We start from the raw sequence: 24,868 nt of genomic DNA, 5'->3' as shown, positions 1-24,868 counted from the left end.
ACATCCATGCCCACCAAGCACGCACCTACCCCCCTAACAGCCCCAGTACAGACACCGCACGTACCAGGTGAATGGAACTCTACCCAAACCACCCACCGCCAAGCACAAAAGCGAACGCCAAGAGACCACACTACCAAGCCCACCACCAAAGCCCACACTAGACACTACTCTCACCTAGCGAACAACAAGGGCAAAAGTCAACAGGCAACCAGCTTCACACGATATCATCGCCAGCAGACCGACCAAAACCAGATGGGCATACAAAGCTCTCACCCAGAAATGTGATGCTGGGGATAATGTCTCTTTTCTTGTGACTTGCCTCTCCCCCACCCCTCTTCTTTTTTCTGTACCCCCCAATTTTTTTCACCTTGTACACCCACCGCTGTTGCATACTATATGTGTTTTCTGCGAGAAACAAACCGCAAAAACTGACAACTAAAGAATGTTATAATAAAAAAATGAAAAAACTGACAGACAACGATCACTTAAGCTTGAACACTCGGCTTCTGCGCAAGCCACCTACAGAAATGCTACTGAACCAAGGAACATTCAGCGTCTGCGAAAGCCACTTACAGAAATGCTACTGTACCATAGAATTGACTGCCAGTGAACAAATAAATAAAAAAAAAAAATACATAAAACCCCACAAATCTTACTGCTGAAAATAGTTTCAGGGCAATCGCGGCTAAGTCCCCCTTGAAGTCTATTTGTGGCTTTGGTCCATGCGAATGGCCGCCAAGGAGCTAGCGTTCGGATCTATGTGCATGAATGGAAAGTGCCGGGGGGACAACCTCACCCCCACCCCCCGTCTCCCACCCATGTGCGGTGGGTGGGGGACCTAAAAAGTTACATAGCTGAAAAGAGACTTGCGTCTATCAAGTTTAGCCTTCCTCACATTTGTTTTTTTGTGGTTGATCCAAAGGAATGACAATAAGGGGAGTACCTATTGTCCCCCCTGGTCCCCACCCATGAGCGGCAGGTGAGGGCCCTAAAAGACAATAGGGGGGACCTATTGTTCCTCCCCCGGCTCCCACCCATGAGCAGCAGGTGGGGGCCCTAACAGACAATGGGGGGGGGGGTCCTATTGTCCCTCCCCTAGGCCCCCACCCAGAAGTGGCGGGTGGGGGACCCTGTGGCCCCGACACATTTTGCTGTTGCAAAAAAAAAAGACCCCCTTCTTTAATACTCTACCCTTTAATAGTCTCACATCCAGTTTGTTGCCAAGTCCTGTAGGTTCCAACTCAAAAACATAGCCCGCATCCGCCCCTTTCTTACGCAAGATGCTACCAAGGAGCTTGTCCATGCTCTAGTAATTTCCCGCATGGATTACTGTAACCCTCTCCTGATTGGTCTCCCCAAAAGCCGTACTGCCCCGCTACAGTCTGTGATGAATGCTGCAGCTAGACTGATTTTCCTATCCAGTCGGTCCTCTCACACCTCGCCCCTCTGCCAGTCCTTACATTGGCTCCCTGTATCCTATAGGAGTCAATTCAAAGTGCTAACCCATACATTTAAAGCACTGAACAATTCCAACCCCTCTTATATCTCTTCACTGATCCAGAGGTATGCCCCTCCTCGTACCCTCCGCTCTGCCCGCGACCACCTCCTGACCGCTGCTCGCACCCGTACGGCCAACTCACGCTTGCAGGACTTCTCACGGGCGGCTCCTCTCCTATGGAATAACTTGCCTACTGCCATCAGACTCTCCCCTAGTCTTCAATCATTTAAGAAGGGCCTTAAATCCCATCTCTTCAGGAAAGCGTATGGCCTCCCAGAGTAATCTCTCCCTTACATACCTGTCTCTTGCTCTCCTATGGGATAGTGCTTTGCTCTCTCCTCCAGCTCTGCTTCACTCCTACTTGATATTTCCTATCCTAATGTTTCTAATACCCCACCTCCTATAGACTGTAAGCTCATTTGAGCAGGGTCCTCTTCAACCTATTATTCCTGTAAGTTTTCTTGTAATTGTCTTATTTATTGTTGCATCCCCCCCTCTCAAAATATTGTAAAGCGCTACGGAATCTGTTGGCGCTATATAAATGGCAATAATAATAATAATAATAATAATAATAAAGTGCCCTTTGATGGAGCACCTATAAAAAATATTAATGGGGGGGGCATAGTGTAATTTAAGAGCCCCCCCAAGCCCCCATTTGTGTACCGCAAGTGGGGGGCCACTAAAATAAACGGGGAGCCTAAAAGAGTGGGGGGAAAAAAAAACACTTAAAAACAAAAACTCAAACGCTGAAAAAAATAATCCATCTTCACCCAGGGAGGGCACAGCGCAGACTGTGCTTCACAGGATGGGGAAAGGCTTACGAAGCCTTCCCAAACTCCGCATTTGACTCAGATCCCTCTGATTGGTTGGTTTTAGCCAACCAATAAGAGTGCTCTGATAGGTAAATATTGAGCCTTATCTGATTGGTTACCTGCAAGGCTCACTATTTAACTATCAGAGCACTCTTATTGGTTGGCTAAAGTTAAATTGCAGGGTGTGGGAAGGCTTTGTTAGTCAGTCTGCACGGTGCCTTCCCTCTGTGAAGATGGATTATTTTTTTAAGCGTCAGGTTGGGTTTTTTTGGCGTATTTTTTTTTTTTTTATACGTTTGACGGGCTTTATGGATTTTAATTTGCCCTTTTTGGGGGCTGAAAAAAAGAAGGTTTTAGAAAAAAAGAAGACATCAAATGGTAAGGTTTTTTTTTTTACAGGTATTTAGTTTTATTGTTTTTCCCCCTCACTTTTTTTAGGGTGAGGGGGGTAGGTAGGGCTTTAGTTTATTTATTTTGGGTGGAGGAAGTGGGGGGGAAACAATAGATCTCCACCCATTGTCTTTTAGGGCCCCCACCCGCCGCTCATGGGTAGGGGCCAGGGGGAGGATACTTACCAGTCTCCTGGCAGAAGTGTAGTTAAGCTAGCTTTAACCCTGGCTCTAGACTTCCTTTAAAAAAAAAAAAAAAGGATGCCTGCGGTGTCCTGGGAGGTAGTGGTGGCCTTGGTGCAGGCTCACCTTGAATCTCATGGCTCCAGGTCATTGGATAATGTGTTGGCTGGTGTGGAGGGGAATCCGGGAGCAGCATCGGTGCCCGGGGAGATGGAGGTATTCACAGATGGCGGTAGGAGGGCCAGGCGATCACAGCCTCCTACGGGTGGACAGTGGAGGTTCCGGACAGAGTCTGGCTCGGATGAGGAGCAACAGGAGATTCCAGGAGATCGGGTGCCTGCAATTCCCCAGCGGCTCGGTGAGTTAACTTGCACTAGCGCCTAGGGGTCTGTTGGGGGTCAGGATCAGTCAGATGATTTGTTGCGCTTGCTCAGGGCCGTAGTGGATAGGTATCCCACGGGTCGGGTACAGGAATCTTCCGGGCAGGTAATGGGGAGAGGGAGTCAGTACACAGGGGCGTTCTGCCTTTGTCTGGCAGGATGTGATTTGGCCCCTTTGGGCCTTCATGTGCCTCAGGACATCTAGGAGAAAATTTACAGAGGTGAGTTAGTTGATTTTCCCTCCGGATAAAGAATCTGTGGACAGGCCACGACGCTGTGAGGTTCCAGATGCGGAGAAGAGTAAGCATATCCCCAGAACATTTGGGAATTGGCTCCAGGGGTTTAATGTTTTTGCTAGTATCCTTGTGCATCGGTTTATGGGAACGAGCGGCGCCGCTGTTTGGGTATTTAGATATAAGGTCTACGACCAGCAGTTTCACCAAAAGATGGTGGCGTGCCCCGAAATGGATTTCAGGGTTCAGGACGGTAGCTTCTGACTGTTAATCATGACCCCCTGTAGGCCGTTCCCTTTTCCCAGGCCCGCCAGAGGGGGCTCCGGCATGTCGGCAGGGCATAAAAAAGGCGTGTGTTGGCTCTTTAATGAGAGCCAGTGCAGGTGGTACAGCTCCTGAAGGTTCCGGCACGAATGTGCCCATTAAAGAGGAGCGCATCAGAAAGGGCAAGCCGGCCGTCGCGAAGAGTTCAACTCGCGGGGACGTTCCTAGAGGAGGGGATACCGGTGGACACGGTAAGGATGCGCCACTGGCTTGCCCGTTACCATAGGCGTTGCAACGCCAAGGTCTTGTTTGATGGGTTTCCGTTAGGGTTTTTTATTCTGTTCGTGGAGTCTTTATCGACTCAGTTTGCTGACAACATCCGCTCCATCTGAGGTAAGGAGAACATCTTTCGGGGGAAATTAGACGTCGACGTTCAACAGGGTTGCATGGCGGGTTGCATGTGTAAGTGTGTGTGTGTTAGTGTGTGAGTGTTAGTGCAAGTGTGTGTGAGTTAGTGTGTTAGTGTGTGTGTTAGTGTTTGTGAGTGTGTGTGTTAGTGTGTGTGAGTGTGAGTGTGTGTGAGTGTAAGTGTGTGTGAGTGAGTGTTAGTGTGTGTGAGTGTGTGTGTTTGAGTGTTAGTGTGTGTGTGTGTAGGTGAGTGTTAGTGTGTGTGTTAGTGTGTGTGAGTGTTAGTGTGTGTGTGTGTGAGTGAGTGTGAGTGCTAGTGTGTTAGTGTGTGTGTGTGTGTGTGAGTGCAAGTGTGTGTGAGTGAGTGTGTGTGTGTGTGTGTTAGTGTGTGTGAGTGAGTGTTAGTGTGTGTGAGTGAGTGTTAGTGTGTGTGTGAGTGTTAGTGTGTGTGAGTGTGGGTGTGTGTGTGTGAGTGTGAGTGTTAGTGAGTGTGTGTTAGTGTGTGTGTGAGTGTTAGTGTGTGTGAGTGTGTGTGTTAGTGTGAGTGTTGGTGTTTGTGTTAGAGTGTATGTGCCTGCTAGTGAGTGTCAGTGAGTGTGTTACTGTGTGTGTCTGTTACTGAGTGTGTTTGTGTGTGTGTGTTAGTGAGTCTGTTTGATGTCTGTTAGTGAGTGTGTGTTTGTCAGTGAGAGTGTATGTTTTGTAAGTGAGTGTGTATGTATGTCTGCCGCTGAGTGTTTATCTGTCAGTAAATGTGTGTGTCTGTTAGCTAGTGTGTATGCCTTTGTTCGTGAGAGTGTGTGTGTGTGTCTTCAGCACTTACCTTTCTCCAGCGCCGGACTCCCATGGCGCTGGGGATCCCTCCGCCTCTCAACTCCGATGCTTTCCTATGGACGTTCAGTGTCTTAAAATGGTGGAAGCGCCTCTAGCGGCTGTCAGTGAGACTGCCACTAGAGGCTGGATTAACCCTCAGTGAAACATAACAGTTTCTCTGAAACTGCTATGATTTCAGCTGCAGGGTTAAAACTAGAGGGACCTGACACCCAGACCACTTCATTGAGCTGATGTGATCTGGGTGTCTGTAGTGCTCCTTTAAGTGTGTGTGCATCTGCATGCACTGGCGTACATACCGCGGTCGCAGCCCTGCAACCCCTGTGACCAGGTGCCCGCCGCCATGTGTTGCTGCCCCGGCCCGCGCAGAGTAAGCGCGAGGGGGGGGGCCCACGGATCAATTTTCGCACCGGGGCCCCATGGGTCATGTATACGCCACTGTCTTGAATCCTTTTTAAACGATCTCAAGAACATACCATGGCACAGATTAAGTCTAATACCCTAATACCAGATCTAGACTCAGCAATTGCATTTTTTCAGTCCGAGCTCTTGCGTGCTTGGAATTTGCATGCCCCTCTGCGTAAAGTGCAACTAAAAGGGACACACCTGCCCTGGGTTACAGCTGACCTCATTCAAATGTACCAGTTTAGAGATTCACTGTGGTCAAAGTTCAAGCATACTGGCTCCATGAACGATCACTGTACCTACAGACAATGGCGAAATGCATGCACAAAACAAACAAAAATGCCAAAGGCCCAATATTTCAGTGAAAGTTTGAACAACAACCTATCAAACTCAAGAGACTTTTGGAAAATCATAAATAGCATACAAATCCCCCACAATCCACTCCCAACCCTCCACTATAAAAATGGACAACCAAACACTGCAACAACCCCTAGATGTAGCAAATGCATTTAATAATTATTTTGTTGGATGTGCTACCGTCCTGGTTGCTAAGATAACAAATGACACTAATTTTCAGCCTGCAAATAAAGATCATGCTCTGCCAAATCTTCAAAATCCTTATGAAGAGAAATTCAATTTTAGACCTGTGCCTGTTAGTGTCGTTAATAAACATCTTTATAATTTAAAAATGTGGACCAGATCAAATCCCAGCAATGTTCTGAAGCTCAGTGTGCCACCAATTGCTAAACCTGTCACTACCCTTATCAATGAATCCCCGGTGTCAGGATACATACCCAAACTTTGGAAGACTGCAAAAGTTGTACCTATCCATAAAAGTGGTTACAATACTTTGGTATCTAACTATCGCCTGATATCATTGCTCCCGGTATTGTCAAAAATTTAGAAAAAATGCATCCACACGCAACTATGTGAATATTTTCAACGATCAAATTATCTGCATGTGGGGAAGAGGGGGGGGGGGGGGGGGGTATACGCCTTGAAGTATGTGTGTGTGTGTATGTGAATGGGGGCTGTATTGTGCGTTTGTGTGTAGGAAGGATATACTAGTTCCTGGTGATCCCATTGGTAAAATGTGTTCTGCACCACTGGTGCACGTAGACTATTAATATAGCTCCTTCCGGCGGAGCATTGCCATGGTAACATATAGCAACACTCGCTGAAGCAATACAAACCGGACTTAACATAGGACACGAGGCCATGCGTTTAGACTGGAAGAAAGAAGATTTCGTCTAAGGCAAAGGAAAGGTTTTTTTACTGTAAGAACAATCAGGATGTGGAATTCTCTGCCTGAAGAAGTGGTTCTATCAGAGTCCATACAGATGTTCAAACAGCTACTAGATGCATACTTGCAAAAACAGAATATTCAAGGATATAATCTTTCAATGTAGGGTAATAACTGCTTGATCCAAGGATAAATCTGACTGCCATTCTGGGGTCAAGAAGGATTTTTTTTCCTAGCTTGTTGCAAAATAGTGCTTCAAACTGTTTTTTTTTTTTGCCTTCTTTTGGATCAACAGCAAAAAACAAATGTGAGGAAGGCTGAACTTGATGGACGCAAGTCTCTTTTCAGTTATGTAACTATGTAACATATGGTAAGTGGTCTGCACCACAAACTCCCTTCCCCCTCTAGCATCACAATGGGCAGGCCTGTCCGTGAAATCCCTGATCTTTCCACTGGCTGTGAAAGTCACTCTCTGGGCTGGTGCTCTTGTAGCACTGGCCCTGAAGGGGCCAGCCTGCAAGACAATTTGATCTTCTGTTGGCCTCGACCCATGGCCATCATAAGCCACTAGACATTTGTCCAGTGTGCCTGATGACCAGTCTGGGCCTGCACCTGCAGCCACAACTGCTACAGTACCAACTTCAGGAACAGGCTTTCTGAGGGGGCATCACCAGTGACACCGGTAAAGCCCCTAAATGGACGAGCCCACACCGAAAGTAGGCAGTTCCAATTACTGAAGGGACGTATTAGCATGCCGTCAAGCATGCAAGGCTCACAGACAGCCTCCTGCATAGAGGACCATGCAGAGTGGTACAGGACACCGAAATCAGGACTGTCCTGCCAAAAGCGGGACAGTTGGAAGGAATGCAGTAGGCTACAGCAGGGCTCGACAAATCCTAGGCGCCAGGTCACCATTGGGACTAAGAAATTTGTCCTAGCGCCTGAGATTAGTCAGCCCATTCTTTCCTCCTGTCTCAAGCCCCATGCAGCTCTCTGTGCGTTTGTGAATGGCAAGCTGGCAGGACACCAGGTAAAGACAGCTCTCCATGCCTCCGGCCTCTATTTCGCACAGCTGGCTGGCCGGCCATTCCCCTGCAAGACCTCAGTTTTTTTTTTTTATTTGTCTGTGTGTATCTATGGAATCTTTGTGTGTGTATTTATCAGAGTGTATCAAATAATATTAAAATAATAAGTGACTGCCACTAGAGGTGTTAATAGGCAATAGCAATGTAAATGAAAGGGCAGAGTTTACATTGCTCTGCCTGCAGGGACAGACTATGTAGATACCAGAGCCATTACATCAAGCTGTAGTGGTTCTGGTGACTATGGAGTTACTTTAAGAATTGTATTTTTGTTAAAAAAAAAACTGTCTCCTAATCTTTTTAGCTGGCTTTCATTGTTAAAGCAAATTTGCCAAACCCTGGGCTTCAGTCACCATGTCAGTGCTATTACCTTGACATTTTGACGTTCTGTAATACGCCCCCCCCCCCACCATCTGCATATCCACTCAGTACTCACAGTGCTAAACCTTTCTATACACTCAGAGTGAAATAAATAAAATAACAGCTACTAGCAGCTTAGCAACCATTACCCAAAGGGTTACATTCCAGGCAGTTACAGCAGGCACAATGTCCCCACAATGGGTTAAACTCCCGGCCTGCAGCGGGGCAGTGACAGTAAGAGCTGCAGGTTTCCCGGGAGATCGTTTGATCAACAAGAAAATGGAACCTTCTGCAGGCGGCATGGGTCCGACTATGGGAGAGCTGGAGAGCGGCCCGGGGGCCGGTAAACACGGGGAGCACACCGGGGAGCTGGACCACTTAATGTCACCTTAACCCTCTGAGTGCCACAGTGCTGTGTGATGCTCTGATTAACACCCTGTGCTATCAGATACTGTGTGACATAAACTGAGTTGTAGTAAATAATGGCAGCTGCCCCACTTTGACTTTATGGTATTTTTTTTTAGTATGAAATACATGCTGTTCACTTTCCTATTAACATTCTGAGAACCAAATGTGTTCCCAACACCTTGCAAACCATTCATTGCATTGGGCATGGCTCTGGCATTGATAGGGTTAAGGTGGCACAAGGCTTAGTCACTGGCAAATAATTGTTTTGGGACGACTGGCTGTGGCTGGACATTTTCTAAGAATCATCATTATATTTGAATATTCAGATATATTTAGAATAGGAGCATCATCACGAGCTGAAAGCACACTGGTTTATTTCAATATATTTTTACATCTGTTTGTCTATTGTTTTCTTTGTTAGATAAAGCTCCTATCACTGAGGTAACTGATGAAGAAAAGCAAAAGGATCACAGTAAAGACCATAATTTAAACCAGTAAGTATGACCTTGATTAAAATATTATGTCTGTGTATATAATTAGAAACACACATATTTCCATAGGTGCTTTAAATTTGACACAACACAATTTATGAAAAATATATTTATAACATTTTTCAGAACAAAGCCATAGCTATTCTATGATAAAGTGATCCTATAGCGCAAGCATGTCAAACTCAAAGGCTAACATGGGCCAAATAAACAAGTTTTAAGTTTATGTGGACTGCAAAAAAAAAGTTTTCATAGAAAAGTACAGTATAAAAAAAGAACAAGAACAATGATAACATTAATGTTTTCTACTAAACTCCAGACCCTCTGTACAAAACCCCAGCCCCCTTCTACAAAACCCCAGCACCTCGCTCTACTAAACCCTATCCACCCCTCTACTAAACTCAAGCCCTCATACTAAACTCCAGCCATCCCGCTACAAAACCCCAGCCCCCACCTCTACTAAACCCCAGTCCCCCCTCTACTAAACCCTAGTCCCTACTTCTACAAAACCCCAGCACCCCCTCTACTAAACCCTAGCACCCCCTCTACTAAACCCTATCCAGCCCTTTACTAACCTCCAGCTCCCACTCTACTAAAACCCAGCCACCCCCACTAAACCCCAGCCCCCTATACTAAACCCCAGCCCCCTATACTAAACCCCAGCCCCCCCGTACTAAACCCTTGCCCCTGTTTTGAAAAACAAAAAACAATGTTAGCCTCCACCCTCAGACTCCATTCACATTGTGTGTCCGAATCAGGAGTCCTGCGTCTATACCCCCAATGGCGCCTTCCGCACCCTATGCCAGAGCTGAAACCCCTTGGAGACCGAGCATGTAGACGTCTCTGCCCACTTCCATGCACCTCCCCGCGCCTCTGCCTGCCTCCATGCACCTCCGGCCCTCCTCCATGCTCCTCTGCCCACCTCCGCCCACTACCATGCACCTCCCCACGCCTCTGCCTGCCTCCATGCACCTCCGGCCCTCCTCCATGCTCCTCTGCCCACCTCCGCCCACTACCATGCACCTCCGCCTCTCTCCAGGTTCTCTTACTAATGAATATCTTTGCTGGGCCGCAAAGATATTCATTGTGGGCCGCAGGCCATGAGTTTGACATCCATGCTATAGAGTAATAGCTAAACTTTGTATTTCAAATTGGGGTTATTTAACGAGTGTGGAATTATGGCTCTTGTAACCCAAGGTATGTAATTTCCTTGTCAATTCTGCATAAGTATATATTTAGTGAATAACCCCCAGCAGCTGAGTCTCTCAGCCTATCACCGTTAAGAAAAATACTTTTAAAGCAGATTGATGCTATTAAAATAACTATGGGGCTTGATGGGTCCTTTTTAAAGGCATACGCTAACATTTAAACTAGATAGATTTATGTTTAATGTTACTGCATTCCTTATTTAGAATATAGCCCCCACTCATCGTAAAATAAAATTAAATAAATAAATAAACATTGGTAATACTGCACTGGGCAATATCTAAAATGAGATTATTAAGACAGATGATCTTAGATCCAAATTCCAATTCAATGCTTTTCTGATTGAAAGCCACTAGAGGCATTGCGATTGACAATTGCAAACTTTGCCTTTTCTTACATATGGATGTGATGTTTGTTTGTTTTTGTCAGATTTTCACGGACAGGTTCTATACAACAAAACTTCTACTTGACGATTGTCCTTTTAGACTGTCATAATGTGATGGGAATTGGGCAAATATCCAGAGCGCCAAAATTAGCAAATAATTTATACAGTACATCATTTTCTCATGCAGCCTCAAACCTCAGCTTCTGGAGTTTATTCAGTGAATTGAAAACTGAATTGTACAATTTAGGATAACATTTCTCCAACTCTGCTATAGTCACAGATGGATATTTAAACAAAATGTTGCAATTTGGATTTCAATTCACTGCAATTCCGTATTTAGTAAATAAACCCTTTGTAAGCTAATGAAGTATATGAGTAATACTACTAATTCTTACTTCACTTAGCATAGGTGTAACTGACCTCATTGTTTGTGTGTGTATATAATTATTAAACTCCTGTTTGTGTTTTGTTATTAGGTATGTTATCATGTTTCAGTCTGCTTCATTGACAAAAGGCCAAGCTATAGTTTTTCTAAAAATACCTCAACCCTCCAATTCATTCACCCACACTGCAGCATATCATGCATGTATAATGTGATAAATGTGATTATAGACATAAACTGTATTTTTGGAAACTCATTAAAACCATAACTTGCACACACAAAATCCTTTATTCACTAAACAGTGAATGGTGAAGTGTAGCACATTTCACTTGTAAATAGCTGCATAAACTATTGAACTCAGCTAGTGTTTAGTTACTAAACGGTGTATTGAAAAATGAATGACAAAATGCAGACTCAAATAGTCAAGCTGAGCCTATACCTGAGTTAATTACTTCCAAATCAGCTACTTTGGTCTAAATATTGCAATTCCATTTTTTGAATAACCACAATGCTTTGTTTAGCAAAAAAATAAATAAAAAATTGTGACAACATTCATGATTATTCACTAGAAAAATAGAATGTGACGGCAGATAAGAACCATTCGGCCTATCTAGTCTGCCCAATTTTCTAAATATTTTCATTAGTCCCTGGTCTTATCTTATAGTTAGGATAGCCTTATGCCTATCTCACGCATGCTTAAACTCCTTTACTGTGTTAACCTCTACCACTTCAGCTGGAAGGCTATTCCATGCATCCACTACCCTCTCAGTAAAGTAAAACTTCCTGATATTATTTTTAAACTTTTGCCCCTCTAATTTAAGACCATGTCCTCTTGTGGTTAATTGGTGGGTTTAAAGCCAAAATAGCTTGTTGGCTATCTTTCTAGCTCAGTTATTTGGGCCTAAAATGTACAGTTCACTTATTAATTTTTGAATTAGTTAATAACCCTGAGAGGGTTTTATTCACAAAGAATTGTGGTGAATAAAAATAGATTTGCAAAATATGCTCCATAGAAACTAAGTTTAAAAAACAATAATTAAAATTTCTATATAGCAACTATTTGGGCATTAATTTTAAAACTGTATTTACATTCAACATAGTTAGTGAATAATTCGGGATTATTCTAGCTCCTAGTGACCGAATAATCTAAATTTTATTAAAGACAGGAGGCGAATATTTGCTTATCTTTCTTTACTGAAACTCCCAGCAGCAAAGAAACAGTTAACAGCAGTGTAAAAAAGTTTAACCAATCAGAGTGCATCACAGCAATATAAACTGTCATCAGGCTCCTCCCAATTCCTCTTTCTTGATGTAGCCGATCAGCTGTAGAGTCAACCATGTAAAAGTAGTCATTAAAACGATGAACAGGTAACGGTGAAGGTATCTTTAAGGATGAAGGTAGTAATCAACCCGCAGGTAGAGTCAAGGCAGAAGGCAAGCGATCTTCACACTAGGAGGAAGGAGAAATATCGTGAAAGTATGGTCTCTTTGGCAAAAGAAAACCAAATAAATGCAGTGAACTGACTTCCAATTTAGTGCAAGCTCTAACTATGGTAATAACAGAGTGGTAAACAGTAAATGACCATCTAGAATTTAATGAACTAGATATAATATAAAAAACGGGTTATAATAATAACGACCTAATGAGTCTAGGTTAGCGAAAGAGAGGATGTAAGTCATAGTTAGAAATTGGAGGTAGTACAGGATACTTACCTAGAAGGGTGGGAAGAGAAAACTAGGGTGGGAAAATATTCGCCTCCTGTCTTTAATAAAATTTAGATTATTCGGTCACTAGGAGCTAGAATAATCCCGAATTTTATGGCAAGACAGGAGGCTTCATATTTGCTATTTTAACGCACAGATAGCAAGGACAGAGAAACGTGAGGAGAGTGTCTAAAATAAAAGGTACGGAAGGTGGATTCTCTAGACCAATCAGCGGAGGAGAGAATTTCCGCTAAGGAACCTCCAGCTAGGAGTGCTGAAGAGGCGGCTGCGCCTCTAACCGAGTGAGCCCCGAAAGATGCATCAATGCCAGCCAGGGCTAGGAGCCATTTAATCCAGCGTGCAATGGTAGGGCACGAAACTGGTTTGTGAGGCCGTACATAGGATACCAGGAGGGGCCCGGTAGGTGCTCTGAGAAGGGTAGTGCGAGCGATATAGTGTCTTATGCACCGGGCTACGCATAGGAGTGGTCTCTCCGAGAAGTAAGGGTAGCTCACGGTAGATGAGTTGGTCTTAGTGCGTCTAGTGATGTGAAAGTGTACCCCCTCTGGTGTGAAATCGAGGGCGTGAAAGTCGAAAGCCCTGATGTCGGAAACTCTTCGGAAGGAGACCAAGCAGAGGAGGAGAGCTAATTTGGCTGATAATTGGCGTAGGGAAAGCGCTTCGTTGTCCGGCCAAGCTTCCAGGAACGTGAGCATGACGGCAACGTCCCAGAATTGATTATATTTGGGATTCGGGGGTCTAGCGATGCGGATGCCCCGCAAAAGTCTGCAGACAGACGGGTGTTTGCCCACCGAAGAGCCTTCTATAGGAACGTGCGCTGCAGAAATAGCAGACCGAAACACGTTAATGGTCCGGTAGGATTTACCCTGGTCGAATAAAGACGACAGGAAGTTAATAATATTAATTATAGGTGTTGAAAAGGGATCAAGGTTCCTTTCCAAGCACCAGCAACTCCATAGGCGCCATGCAGAGATGTAAGAGCGTCTGGTTCCTGGGGCCCATGAGTCCCAAAGGAGTCCCTGAGCAGTTGTCGAAAGGCCTGAGACATTCCACGATCCCCTGAAATGGTCCAAGCCACTAGTTGGAGATGGTCCTGGATCGCCAATGGGTGAAAGTTGCCTATCGAGTCTCTGAGGAGGTCGTGGGTGCAGGGTAGTAGCAGGGGAAAGTCCACTGACATTTCCAGTAGGTAAGGGTACCATGGTTGGGCCCGCCATAGCGGGGTCACTAGAGTTATCTTGACACCTTGAGTTCTGAGAAGTTGTAGCGTGCGCGGAATCATGGAGAATGGAGGGAACGCATATGCCCCTGACATCGGCCACTTTTGTAGGAAGGCATCGACTGCAAGGCACGCTGGGTCCGGTAACCAGCTGTAAAAAGCGTCCGTCTGCCTGTTGAGGCGAGATGCAAAGAGGTCCAGGTTGAATGGTCCCCGGCAAATCTGGAGATGATGAAATATTTGTGGATTCAGTTGCCAATCGCTGGAGTCCCTCCAGTGGCGGGAGAACCAGTCTGCGACGAGGTTGTCTGTTCCCGGCAGATATTCCGCTCGCAGGGAGATATTCCTGTCTAGGCAGAACTGATATAATTCCTTGGTCAGGTCTGAGAGCATCTTTGATTTGGAACCTCCTAGATGATTCACGTAGCGGACTGCGGACACGTTGTCCATTTTCAGCACAACTGAACAGTTGTAGGCATCTTTGGCGAAGCTGCGGATTGCAAATGAGCCTGCAATCAGTTCGAGGCAGTTGATGTGAAGTGCGCGTTCTGAGTGGGACCAGAGTCCTCCTGTAGAGGTTTCCGAGCAAGTTGCGCCCCATCCGAGCAAACTTGCATCTGATTCCAGGATGAAGTCTGGTTGGGATCCGAAAATGGCTCTTCCATTCCAGGCATCCATATGTTGTAGCCACCAATGGAGCTCGAGCCGGGCCTCGTCCGTGAGTGTGATCTGTTGGTCGTAAGATGTCGATTGGTGTAGGTATTGGGTCTTTAATCGTTGCAGTGCCCGGTAATGCAGTGGGGCAGGGAATATAGCCTGTATTGAGGCGGAGAGCAAGCCGATGGTGCGGGCTAGATCCCGTAGGCGAAGGTGTGGTGATATCAGTAACTTCCGAATGTCTCTTTTTATGGATTTTATTCTGGGTGCCGGAAGTTGAAGGACTGCTTGAACGGAGTCTATCTGGAATCCCAGGAATTGTATCGTCTGGGACGGTGTTAGAGATGATTTCTGGTGATTGATCACGAAGCCAAGGTTCTGCAATAGGGCGGAGGTCATGTTTGTATGATGGAGGAGGGTTTCCTGGTCTTGTGCCATGAGAAGGATATCGTCCAGATAGATTATGGAGCGGATTCCTTGGGACCGCAGTAAGGCCATCACTGGTTTCATTAGCTTGGTAAAGCACCAGGGTGCGGAAGATAGGCCGAAGGGTAGGCAGGTGAACTGCCATAGTGTCTGTTCCCAACGAAACTGAAGGAGGCAGCGGTGTGCTGGTGTTACCGGCACCGTGAGGTATGCATCCTTTAGGTCGAAGCGAGAGAACCAATCTCCCTCGGAGAGTAGGTCTCTCAATAAATGGATCCCTTCCATTTTGAAGTGACGGTATACGATGAAATTGTTCAGATCTTTCAGGTTGATGACTGGTCGTAGACCCCCTGATTTTTTCTTTACCAGAAATATGTTGCTTACGAAGACCTGTGGGCCCACAACTCGTTCGATCGCACCTTTGGTGCATAGATCGTTGAGTTCGCTCCGTAGAGTCGACTCGTCTAGCAAAGACATTTTTATTGGGGTAGGAAGGGAATTTTGAATTGGTTCGACTGAAAAATCCAGGTGGAACCCGGACACCGTTTGAAGGATCCAAGGATCCTGCGTTAGTTGAGACCACTGTTGGGAAAAAAGGGTTAACCGGCCTGCAATAGGAATAAGAGAATAAGGAAGGTCCATTACCTGTAGCAGAGCGACCGCGTAGGGAAGCGGATCCACGTCCTCGGATTGCTCCGCGAGAGGGAAAAAATTGTCTGTGTTGGAATCGGGTATTGCCCGAATTCCAGGTGTCTGAAGGTCGAGGCCTGTAGCCTGTGAAGGCGGGTCTGCCAGTCGCTCGGCCTCTATAGCGACCAGCTCTTCCAGAAAAACGCTGAGAGCGAAATACCTTGCGAATAGAGGATTGTGCCTTTGTCAGTGTTGTAAAAACAGAGACGTGTTTACTTAGTTCTTTTATGAACTTGTCTCCAAATAACATGCCTTGAGCTTCTGGGCCAAGTTCTTTGGTGCCTAGTTCGGCAAGTTTAGCATCAATTTTATAAAGGACGGCTTTCCGCCGCTCTGTTGATATTGCCACATTGGCATTGCCTAAAAGGCATAAGGCCCTTTGTGCCCACTCTCGCACCATATGTGCGTCAAATGTGCCACCTGATAAAGCCTCGTCTGCAATAATGAAAATTTGTGTGAGCGGGCCCGCCACATCCATCAACTTGTCTTGAGCAGTTTTAAGACCCTGTTCTAGACCTTTACGGGGGTCTTTCCCTGACTTGGTTAGAAAGGTCACAAGGAAGGGGTCGAATTCTGGTGTATTGGCCACCTTGTCTGGGATGGTGGGGCGTGGGCATTCAGCCCTTAATTTGGCTCTCACCTCTTTTTCTAAAGGCCGACGGAGCCACATTCTACAGTATTTGGCAATGTGGTCTGGGGGTGTCCATTCGGCCGATCTAGGGTGCTTAATGCACCTGGGGTCAAATAGAGGGCGTCCAGAGGTGTCAAATAAGGTATCTATGGAGTCAGACTCCGATTGGAGTTCCTCTAGAGGTATGAGGGGTTCATTAGTTGCAGAATCGGATGGATAAAGGTCTCGGAATGTCTTATGAGGCGGAGCCTCAGTATCAGAGTGTTCTGCGTAGTATTCGTCTAATACTTGGAGGTTAAAATCAGAGGTAGAACCCTCAAATGCGTTAAATTTATCATGTTTTGAATAGGGCACTTTAGGGTGTTTAGCGGGCGCTTTGCCTTTACCGGCGGTGGCGCTATCGCCCTTCCAAGGGCGTTTGCGAGGGGCTCCTTCATGTTCCGAAGTGTGAGAATCTTCGGAATCTGAGAGTTGGGTAATGGCCGCCGTAGGGGCTGGTATTGTCTGCTCGCTGAAAGCCGCTAAAGCTTTAGGAATGGATTCAGTGATGGCATTGAATAGCCAAGCCTTAAGTTCGGCAGAAACTGCTGGTTCTGGTACATCAGACATAATGTCAATAACAGTGGGGTCACCACAAAGAATAATATAATATACAATATATATATATAGTTTTTTTTTTTTTTTTTTTTTTTTTTTAATTTTTATTATTTTAATTATTTCTAATATTGGTATGCAGACAAACTAATACAATGAGGCGGTGGACTTATACAGAAAAGTAATTTTTGTAACAGTGGGGTTCATCCACAATACATCAATGGGGTTCACCCAGAGAGGAAGGACAATGAAATGTCCAAATCAAATAACAGGTATGTGCCTGTGTCATCAAATAGGGATTACCCTGTATAGAGGCAGAAAAAAGGGGGGTCACCCTTGAAGGAAGGCTAGAGGGGGTCACCCTCAGAATAAAGGCTTGAGGGGGTCACCCTCAGTATCAAGCAAGGATTTTTTAAGTTGACAAAAAACCTGTCAAGAAAAAGGGAAATTTTGAGTATGTATCCTTAATGATTTAAAATAAAGGTCTTTAAGGGATAAAAAGTACTTACCGAACAGCTGGGTCGTTGTTCTGCAGTGGGAGCTGAAATGCGAGTGAACCGCCGCGCATAAAATTTCCGCAAGATGGCCTGAGAGGAAGCCCGGGAAAGGGTAACTAGAAATGGCCGCGGAAGGAAAAGGGCGGGAAACGTCTCTATGGAGACGCAAGGTAACACACGAAGTGTGTGAGGGAAAAAACTGAGCGGAGCGGGCCGGCAAAATGCCGGGCGCTGCGGGGAAAGTGTGTCAGTTAAACAGACGGTATAAGAATACAAGATGGTAGAAAAAAATAAGAGAGGCAATAGTGTTTATAGGTTGACTGGGGAGTCAGCCCATGTCACCTAAGCAGTGTGTAAAAGCACAGAAAGGCTGAGAAAATACTAGAATAGGTAAATGAATAAATATATATAATATAAAAGCAATATACTCATATAAATGTATATAAAAAATTGAGCATAAATAGGAGTATAATTAGAATAGACTCACCTGGGAGGCTAAGCAGCAAAGAAAGAGGAATTGGGAGGAGCCTGATGACAGTTTATATTGCTGTGATGCACTCTGATTGGTTAAACTTTTTTACACTGCTGTTAACTGTTTCTTTGCTGCTGGGAGTTTCAGTAAAGAAAGATAAGCAAATATGAAGCCTCCTGTCTTGCCATAAAATTATCAAGTAATTCATATCCAGAGCTTAGTGGATGCTATAAGCAACATAAAAAGTACATATATTTTTCTGGAATCAATGCCCAACATGTTTTGTGTTTTGTTTTAATGTTTTAAATATCTAAAATGTATTTTAATATTGAGTACTTACATTTTCTGATTTTAATGAGAATTTTGAGGTGTCATTTATTCCTTTTTAGGACACAAGGCACAGAAGCCTTTGATACAATGCCTTTAGGTATTTCAGTCTCTTTACAGACCGATACAAGTTGGCTTCATGAACATAACCAGGAAAAACAGTGTAAGTCTTTATTTTACACATGCATATTTACAAATAATACATGGATCCATTTTTATTATAAAAAGAATGGTTTCTTTTTCTTATCTATTTCTAGTGTAGCCCTTCGTAAAGGCCATTTTAAAGTCACACAGAGCACTAATTCTGAATAAAGTGGACTGCAATGGCCCTGTGGTTTTGACCCTGCAATGTAATACTTTGCAGTTTTGTAGAAACCACTATAGCTGCTTCCGCAGCAACAATTAAGTTTCACTATGTCATGTGACTTAATGCAGCTCATAGGAAAACATTGAATTAAATACTTTCATATGGGTAGCATTTTATTGAGCATGCATGGGGTGCTCACCGTACATGCTCATCTTGTCTCTAATATTCCCCCCAATATTAATGGGCCAAGTGCAGTGGTTGGCTATTTACAGGGAGAGCTGAAAAGATATAGGTGAGAAGACTGGGCACCATCTTGGCTACTCCACAGTCCCTCCCCTCTGTCTCTTCATGCCTCCCACCCACTGGGCCTTCACGATCCCCTCCGCATGTTGTGCCAACAGAGCCTGGTGTTGGACAGCAGAGAAGAGAGCCGTGGGAGAAGCGATGAGAGCACGGCAGGACAGAGCCGGGGTGCCCAAGACCCCAGACGGCCGCTTTCTGTATGCCATGTGAGCCCCAGCACATGTAAGTGCCGGGGAATGTGACAATAATGAAGTAGTCTGGGGAAGATGGCTTGTGTGGAGGAGGAAAGGAGTCCAATTCAAGCTAGATCTTGGAGGCATACATGAGATGATTGAATGAGTCTTCAAATGTCCTTCTTGATTGACTTGATCTTGGAAGGTAGAAGTTTGAGAACTGCTGAAACTCAGTCGATCAAGAAGCCGAGGAATTTTATGACCTGTGAAGTTCTGAGTTTGTTTTGTTGATGATGAAGCATGGGTTCCGTAGTAGGGAAACCGTCAGTTTGGTATGGTGTTTGGATGGGTGCTAGAATAAGAATATCGTACAAGTAATTTATGGATCTATTACCCCATGCACGGATGAAGGCCATGACTGGTTTCATCAGCTTGGTAAGCACCATAGGGCTGAATAGGAGCTGATTAAATGGTCAGATTCCGTTGTTCGAAAGAAACTGGAGTCATTCCAGGTCGGGAGAAGCAGCTGGAGGTCAGAGGGTTGTTTTGGACCCGAATTGACATAAAATCGAGGTGGAATCCAGAGCAATGAATGAACATTTAAAGTACTTAAAGGGACATTACAGTCACCAGAACAACTACAGCTTAATGTAGTTGTTCTGGTGAGTATAATCAATCCCTGCAGGCATTTTCATGTAAACACTGCCTTTTTTCGAGAAAAGGCAGTGTTTACATTGGCACGTTTTATTACCTTTTAAGAGGGGAAAAGTGGGGCAAGCCACCTAAATGGTGGTTTCAACACTAAAGGGTCAGGAATACATATCTGTGTTCCTGACCATATAGTGTTCCTTTAATTTTAAATTGAATCATAAACTTTTCTATTTTAAAATGCACAGAGCATCAAACATCATTATTTTAGGTATGTCTACAAACAAATTCTATGAAATACCACTTCACATCTAAAGGAATAAAATGGAAAGACTGTATTTTTTGAGTGGACTTCCATCTACGAAATCTAAATTATATAGAAAAAACAGATTACTCACTTGCAGTTGACTGTTTTTCTTAAGATTGTTTGGTGATGGTACTGGTATTCTACAAGACACTTAATACAAATGAAAATTACCGCATTCTTGAAGATACTCAAAAACAAAAGATCCACGGGAACAGCAAGTAACTTGCCAAAGAAGCATCGTTTAGTAGATTCACAACTCGTCCAGGTTCTTCTTACTTATGTATTTTTTTTTTTTGTTTTGTTTTTTGTTGTCCCCCTTAGTATGGTGCTATGTATTGATAATTATTTTTTTTACTTGTTAACTAGCGCATACAATAAATGAGAATTATAAAGAAAAGGTTCCCATGGATCTCTTTTGGTGGGAATTTTTGGGTACTTTTCATTTGCATCTTGTGAGCCATAATGCTTATGTTGCTTGTGCTCCTTTAACTTTGATATATTAATATTTATGAAGGTTACACATTATAACTGATTCATCATATTCTGATAATAACCTATGATATCTTGTGCATTAGTTTATTTTTTGGATAAATTATTGTACTGTTGTATGGTCATTTTAGTTAAGAGTGTGTAGCTATCATAGGAATAAATAGCGGTTGGCTTTGGAGGCTGGAGCACCAGATGTGGGTTTCTTAAGTCCCAGATCTCTACAGCTGGTAGAGAAGGCAGGGGGACATGCTTTTGATTACTTTTTTTTAAAAAAATTGAGAGGGGATGCTAGGTAAAATAACTTTGTTAGGTAGTGTGGCATGATTCATTGAATAGCTAGTTGTGCATAATGTGCTTGTTTTCAGATCCCAGAGAGCATGGGTAGATAGGAGGGGGCATAACACTGAAAGGCGGGCATTTGTCATGACACGTATCTGCCCTCTGTCAATGTAGGGATCATTGAGTTTTCCTTTGGGCCAAAGCCTAGTAATGCTCCTGGTAGCTATACTAAGACTTACATTTAAAGTAATGAATGATTACATTCCGAATAAGAGAGGAAATACTCACAGCGACTGTAAAACATGTGTTTCATTTTTCAGCTACTGACTCACCAAATTGTGCAACTCCACCTGCCAGCGATTCACCAGCAAGTGACCAGGAAGATGGTAAGAAACTAATCAAATACAAAGTTACAAAGGGATTATTGATTCACTGCAAAGCAAGTTGGGATGATTTGAAAGTGACTTGCAAAGTTTATGTTAAAATATTGATATTAAGGAATTGCAAAAAATCTCTGTCTCATTTAAATGGGTCTAGATTTTTTAACTTGTTGTTTATCGAACAGACCCAGGGCCGGACTGGAAAGAAAATTCGTCCCAGGCATTTTTTAATTACAGCGGCCCACTAAAAAGGGGGCGTGGGGCCAGATAGGGTGTGTTTTGTCATCACCAATGACAAACATGCCCCATCAAAAAGTGAGCATGTTGGTTCAATGCTCTTCCAGGGCATACCATGCGCAGGGCTCTGCTGAAGAGCTCTAGCTTGAGAAAAAGACCTTGTATTTGTTCTGCGCAGCTCAAGCAAATTTTATATCATGCTTGCACTGTGTTTGCTTGAAATCTGTCTCTGGTGTCTCCATAGATGGGATACCAGGAGACAAAAATGCCAGGAAAGAGTAATGTGCAGTGTGTGTGCAAGGGGGTTGCAGTGTGTGTGAGGGGTGTAGTGTGTGCTGTGTGTGAGTCATGGGTGCTATGTTTGCGTGAGGGTGCTATGTGGGTAAGGGTACTGTGTGTAAGGGGTGCACTGTGTGTGTGCTGTGTTTGCGTGAGGGTGCTATGTGCGTTTGAGCAAACTGTGTGTGAGGGTGCTGTGAGTGTCAGGGGTGCAGTGTGTGTGTGAGGGTGCTGTGAGTCTCAGGGGTGTAGTGTGTGTGTGTGCGCATAAGGGTGCTGTGCGTGTTAGGGTAATGTGTGTGTGTTAGGGTTGTAGCGTCTCTGCAAGAGAAGTGTAGTGTGTGTGTGTATAAGGGTGCTGTGTGTGAGGGGTGCAGTGAGTGTGTGCTGTGTCTCAGTGCTAGGTTCTGTGTTTGAGTGAGGGTGCTATGTGCATGTGAGGGTGCAGTGTATGTGTGCGTGAGGGTGCTGTGAGTGTCAGGGGAGCAGTGTGTGTTTGTGTGTGTGAGTGCCAGGGGAGCAGTGTGTGTGAGGGTGCTGCGAGTGTCAGGGGTGCAGTGTGGGTGTGTGAGTGTCATTTTTTCTAAATGACTGGACCTCTTAATCACATTCATTCAATCACAAACATTTAATAGCATTGTTACTGTTGCCCTATACCACTCTGGACATTGAGTGGATCACTTAAAAGCTGCCATGCAGTTTGCTGAAACTAGCACTTAAATTCCAATTTATGAAGAGGGTGTATTGGATGGGCAATAACTTTCCAAGTATTGGTAGCAGGTATGCTGGTACTGTGCTTTGTGAGTAGTTTTCTAAATAAATATGCTTGTTCGCTAGCCATCATCCATCATGCATAAATACCGAAGTCAGCAACTATAGCTTTGTTTCAATATCCCTCAAAAATGCCATGGATTTAACTTTAAAAATGTATATTACTTTCGTTGGGAAGACTCTATATGGCTACAAACTATGATGCTATATTATTGTACTTACAATATAAAATGTGGAAGTAATGAGGAAAACGTGGTGCAAGTTGTAACATTGGTGTGTGTGTGAGAGAGTGAGGGTGCTGTGAGTGATTATATTCCCCCCTCCCATCTTACCGTATGCCTGGGAGGAGGGATCGTGCTGCTGCCATCCATCCCTGGTGGGCAACGGTCCGGATCTCGTGAGAGAAACTCAACGGAGCTGTAAGTTAGAGCTCCTACGGGTTCCTCTGCTGGCAGGCTGTCTCCCTCCCTCTCACCCCCGCCGGCGGCTGGAATATACTACATGTGGGCCGGTGAGGGAGATCTTTGATCTCCCCACCGGTCCGCCATGGAACACAGCAGGGCCGGCGCTCGGATAGTGCCGGCTCTGCATAGACCGGCAGGGGAGGTCCTGTAACCTCCCCTGCCGGCCTCGGCCCATGGCCACCGCGGCCCACCAGGCATTTGCCCGGTGTGCCCGATGGCCAGTCCGGGTCTGAACAGACCTTCTAATTAATATCATACTGTGATTGAAGCGGTTTTATCTCGTGATTGCTAACATTAATATTTAAACTTTCTTATTGTTTTCAGATCTGTACTCCTCTTTATCAGACGACCTAAGTGAGTTGAGCATTCTTTGTGACATGGAGGTAGAGCATTTTCAGATCTGTTAGTTATCGCTTGCATATCAGACTGTTGCCTTTGGGAAATAATAATAATGATAATGTTATCTGTGCAGTTCAGCTCAGACTACATGACTTTTTTTGAGGAACAACTTAAGACTTTACCTAGAGTTGGGCCACCTACTATCTTCGCCTACAAGAGAGAATCCTCTGAGACTGATAGACATCTGGCAATGTCAAAGGTATTTTATTTACATTGCAATTAATTTTTGATACATATATTTCTAAAGAAATAACTGTTAGGCAGATGTATTGTGTTTGCTCTATCTTGGGAGTATTTTGTTTTTAAAGAGAAAAAACTAAGTAAAATTAATCCACTGTGTGGCTGTGCCATATAAACCAGCCCAATGTAGTGATTATGATGCCAGGAGTTCCCTGGTGTCCTCCCAAAGGAGGTCATGTATTCACTGACCTAAGCTGGTCTAACATAGGACTTTGCTCAGATGACACTCTCAACTAATGAGCATGGCCCTGCTTAGTTCAGTGGAGCCAACCAAATTCTCCTTGCCAGGAGAAGTTGGAAGCAGTTTGCGTGACCACAGGTGCCGGGCAGAACCCAGGTAAGTTGTTAAACTGATCTAAAATAGTTTGATAAATTATTATTCTGGGTGGCATTTCTGGCACCATAACCACTACATTGGGTTGTAGAAGTTATGGTTCATAGAGTGTTCCTCTAATTTTGCAATTTAGATCTGTTTAGTGACGAGATTCCATTATGGTGATTACAATTTACTCCCTTGAGAGTAGTTACTGTGAATTTATCTATTACATTGAACACAGCAGCCTCTTGGTATCAACACTGGCATCGCCTATACTGTAGAGAGATAGTGTGTTATGATAAATAGGATCCTGGGTAATAACCAGGTCCTGTTACAAACAGAATAAATGCAATCATTTCCCTGAAAAATCAATCAGAATTACAAAATGTTGGAACAATCGTCAGTATGTATGAATACAAATAAGCACAGAATATAGTACTCTAAAAGGTAATCAACATTTCAAGTGCCTTGTGAAATTACAAGAAATTAAAAAAATGAGAAACCAAACTAAATAAAAATAGAACAGTTCAGTTAGAAGTAAACTAAATAAAGTCATTGTCAGCCTAATGCTTTGCGACCCCTTTCCCAAACAACATCAAGGAATTGCTTGGGATTAAGGATAAATAATATCTATCGGGTATTGATTCCTAAGGAGTTATGATCCGCCACCACCGCTGCCAAAAACCATGCCGTGTACTCCAGCATGATTCTCACCTTGATCTTAAAGAATCATCCAGAGTAAGAATATTTGGTTTCCAAGTCAAAATACATTTCCTGGCGGGGGCGGAGCTTAGCTGCCGAGCGAGCCAGACGTCTATGGCGAGAGCTCCCGCATCTGAAGCCCTGATTCTGGGCATTACTCCCCGACCACCAGATCGTGCCGGCTGCGGATCACTACCCTCCAGCTCAGGAGGGAATGCTGAACCTGGGGATACCTGACACGGGGCTCCCCGCCGCTAAAACTACCACACCGCAATCTGCGGCCTACACGGGTGGGAGCCGCGGAGAGACGGACGCTCTCCCGGTTCTCAGGCTGAAGAGGGGACACTCGCAAATCGCTTCCCCCCCACCCCATGGACCG

The 24,868-nt window shown here is 44.5% G+C and overlaps 1 protein-coding gene across 2 annotated transcripts in view; it reads left to right on the top strand.

The window, feature by feature from the left end:
- The first annotated feature begins 8,356 nt into the window (after window positions 1–8,356).
- Window positions 8,357–24,868, top strand: part of ERICH6 (glutamate rich 6) — a 79,839-nt gene continuing 63,327 nt past the window's right edge. For both annotated transcript variants that reach the window (XM_063441014.1, XM_063441013.1), the window contains exons 1-6: window positions 8,357–8,431; window positions 8,918–8,990; window positions 18,258–18,358; window positions 21,022–21,087; window positions 23,157–23,215; window positions 23,305–23,430. In XM_063441014.1, the coding sequence (XP_063297084.1) occupies window positions 8,368–8,431; window positions 8,918–8,990; window positions 18,258–18,358; window positions 21,022–21,087; window positions 23,157–23,215; window positions 23,305–23,430 (489 nt within the window). In that variant the 5' untranslated portion in view covers window positions 8,357–8,367. The remainder of the gene's footprint in view (window positions 8,432–8,917; window positions 8,991–18,257; window positions 18,359–21,021; window positions 21,088–23,156; window positions 23,216–23,304; window positions 23,431–24,868) is intronic.

This window comes from Pelobates fuscus, chromosome 2 (assembly GCF_036172605.1).
Source record: "Pelobates fuscus isolate aPelFus1 chromosome 2, aPelFus1.pri, whole genome shotgun sequence".
Taxonomy (NCBI): domain Eukaryota; kingdom Metazoa; phylum Chordata; class Amphibia; order Anura; family Pelobatidae; genus Pelobates; species Pelobates fuscus.
The sequence above is the reverse complement of the archived record's forward strand: the minus strand, read 5'-3'. Positions and strand labels throughout refer to the sequence as shown.